Below are 3,282 nucleotides of genomic sequence, written 5' to 3' on the forward strand. Positions count from 1 at the left end.
TCCTGCAGCACAAAGGGAAGGGTAAAGTCAAAAGGTTTAAAACAAAAAAAATTGAAAAAAAAGGTTAAAAAAAAAAAGTTCAGGTAAAAAGGCAGGACTGGGCACCATCCTGGGGGTACCTCCTAGACACCCAGGCAGGATGCCATGGGCATCGACGGAGACATCTCTGAAGCTGTCCCTGTGGTCCAGGGCTGGGGACAGAGAGCTCCTCTGATCTCCATCACCCAGCGCGGGTGGAGGGGGACTCTCCCAGGGGAAGGTGGATGGCGAGAAAAAAGGACAGGAGGAGAAAGGGGCCACCTACTCGACCACACACTTCTCGTTCATGATGTTGGCCTTGAAGCCCAGCACCGCAAACACCACGAGGGTGGCCAGCACCGAGGTGAGGAAGTTGATGAAGGACACCAGGGCGGCGTCGAAGTGGCAGTTGTTGTCCTGTTTGTTGTAGCTGGAGAAGGCGATGACACCCCCAAAGCCTAGCCCCAGGGCAAAGAAGACCTGTGTGGCTGCCTCCCGCCACACCTGGGGGTCCAGCATCTTGTCCAGCTGGGGGGGGGGAGGGGCGACCATGGCAGGGGAAGAAAAGAGACACAGAGATCATGGCTTAGGGCGTTCCCTGGCGGTCCAGTGGTTAGGACTCGGCGTTTTTCACTGCCGTGGCGCCCAGGTGTGAACCCTGGCCGGGGAACTAAGGATCCTACAAGCAGGCGGCGCAGCCAAAAAAAAAAAAGAAAAGATAACGGCTTTATTCTCGTGCAGTGGAATTCCCACCACACCCCAATTCCCCAGCCTCACGGAGTCCAGAGGCAGCGTGGCACAGTGGTAAAGAGCTATGTGAGGCCTGGGCAATTCCTCTAACGCCCCCCTGAGCCTCAGGTCTCCTATGGGTAAAACACAGATAGCAAGAGTATCAGGAATCTAAAAAAATACAACAAACTAGTGAATATAACAACAAATAAACAGACTCACAGGTATATGGAGAACAAACTAGAGGTAATCAGTGGGGAGAAGGAAGGGGGAGGGGCAAATGGGGGAGGGGATTACGAGGTACAAACTATTGTTTATCAAATAAGCTACAGGGATATATTGTATGTCACAGGGAATATAGCCAATATTTTATAATAACTGTAAATGGAGTATAACCTTTAAAAATTGTGAATCACTGTATTGTACACCTGTGACATATAATATTGTATATCAACTATACTTCAATTAAAAAAAAGAGTATCAGCTTCAGATGACTGTTGTGAGCCAGGTAAGATAAAATAAACGCTGCATGCTTACATAGTAAGTTTTCGGTTAATTTTAACTGCCATCGTTGCTTACCACGGAGCTATCATACCAAGGAACATCTTCAAGGCCATCAGGAATGATGTGTAGGGCAAACTCTAGGGAGTGACATTCACTTAGACTATAGTGTGAATGGTGCCTCCTGGAGCCGTGCAGTATACAGCCTGCACAACTGTACAAGACAACTAAGAACACAAACATCTCCCTCCTCCACCTCAAACCATGAAAAAAGATACCAACCTCTCCCTCCTGCCCACCCAAACTCCCTTTTCCAAAAAAGAAAAAAACCTTAAGTTCATTCATATACATCTACAGGCCCTAGATCACAGAAGAATCACCTCCAACCCACCCAGCTTGAAGCACAGAACCCAGACACTTCCTGGAGAGGGGAGCCCCGACCTGACCTGTTCATCTGCCCTCAGACCCAACAGGAGCCAGGACCTCCACAGTATCTAGATGGCTTGGGGCAATTTCTAAAGGCGTTTCATGTCTGTTTTCCCTTTACTGTTTGTTCCTCAATGCAGGGACTAGGGCTTGGGCCCAGCATAGGGTTTTAGAGGCAGAAAGACCCAGGTCTAAGTCTGACTCCCTCTTTAAATAGCTGAGAAGGCTTAGGCAGGTGATAGTGCCTGTTTTATGAGCCTCTGTTTTCTCATCTGAAAAATGGGAATAATAATAAAGTCTCCCTCCAAAAATGATTGTGAGGACCAAATGTACAGTCTCAGGTAATGCCTAGCTCATAGGAGCATTTAATCCTGACAAAATGCCTCTGACCTGGTCAGGACAGAGGTGGGTTTTGGGTTCTTTGGGGGGTTTTTTTGTTTGTTTGTTTTTGGTGGGGGAAGGAATTGTTATCTACATTTAGAAGAGTAAACTAAGACCCAAAGGTGAAATAACTCACGCGAAGTACTGGAGCCAGCCAGCTGGGGCAGAGGAGTTTCTAAAACACAGATCTTCTGACATCGGGCCATGGCACCCCCCTAGCACCATCTCCTGACTCAGCTGGTCTGCCGCTATACTCCTCAGACCACTTTCCCTTTGGACCTTTGCTGCTGAGGTGGACCCAAGTGACTTCACTCCAAACAGAGGAGGGAGGCAAGGAGCGAACTAGAGAATCTACTACTCCTGCTGTGGGCACAAGCCCCAAGTGGTCCTGGCCCGGTTGCCCCTTGCTGCATGCCTATAAGAGAGTCTGTTCCTTGTGTGTACAGTAAAGTGATGGGCTTAGGGTCCATCCAGCTCTAATATTTCAGTCCTAACATCTAGGACAGAGGCCCACCATCTCAGCAGCTTCCCAGGCGTGTCTGAGCACCAGGAGTCACTGCCCAGCTGAGAAGGCGTTGGTAAGCTTGGAGGCTGGCAGAGGGATGGGCTAGGGGAGGAGGAGGGAGATGCATTCCGGGGGAGATTACAGTCCCTCAGTCCACACAAAATAGGTAAAGCCATCTTTGGCCCACCAAGAAAGCCCCGAGCCCAGACCTTAAGGAGCCAAGAGCCCCTTGTCATTCATGAGGAGGTGACACCCTCCCACACCCTCCCCCTCGCTGTACACTCAACAGCTGTAACGTGTGTGGGCTCCCAGTGGATACATGCAGCCACTAGTCCATCAAACCCTGAGCACCTACTGTGGGCCAGGCCTGGTACTGGGTGGTGGGGAGCCACGGGGAGCGATAGGAGGCAAGGTCCCAGCTCACATGGAGCTGACATTCCGGTTGGAGAGATGGACATTGGTCAAATGACCCCATAAATAGATGCTAAGTTGCAAAAGTGACAAGGGCTGGGAAAGCCAGGTACCTAACGCTGGGAGATCCTGTGATAGGGGGATTTGAGTGAGTTAGGAGGTCAGGGAAGGCTTCCAGAGGAAGGGATCTTTGAGCTGCCCTTGCTAAAGGGAGGGAAGAGCATTCAGGCAGAGGGAACAGTGTGTGCAGAGGCCCTGAGGGGGGACGGAGGAGGACACCCTCCTCGCACGGGGAGCTATGTGTGTAGGGA

The 3,282-nt window shown here is 50.5% G+C and overlaps 1 protein-coding gene across 1 annotated transcript in view; it reads right to left on the reverse strand.

Annotated features, from left to right (window-relative positions):
* SLC6A17 (solute carrier family 6 member 17) overlaps positions 1 to 3,282 on the reverse strand; it is a 31,734-nt gene that overhangs the window by 6,339 nt on the left and 22,113 nt on the right. The window contains 1 exon segment of the mRNA XM_007449297.1: positions 288 to 546. Within this exon segment, the coding sequence (XP_007449359.1) occupies positions 288 to 546 (259 nt within the window).

Source organism: Lipotes vexillifer, unplaced genomic scaffold, assembly GCF_000442215.2.
Source record: "Lipotes vexillifer unplaced genomic scaffold, Lipotes_vexillifer_v1.1 scaffold393, whole genome shotgun sequence".
In the NCBI taxonomy this organism is placed as follows: domain Eukaryota; kingdom Metazoa; phylum Chordata; class Mammalia; order Artiodactyla; family Lipotidae; genus Lipotes; species Lipotes vexillifer.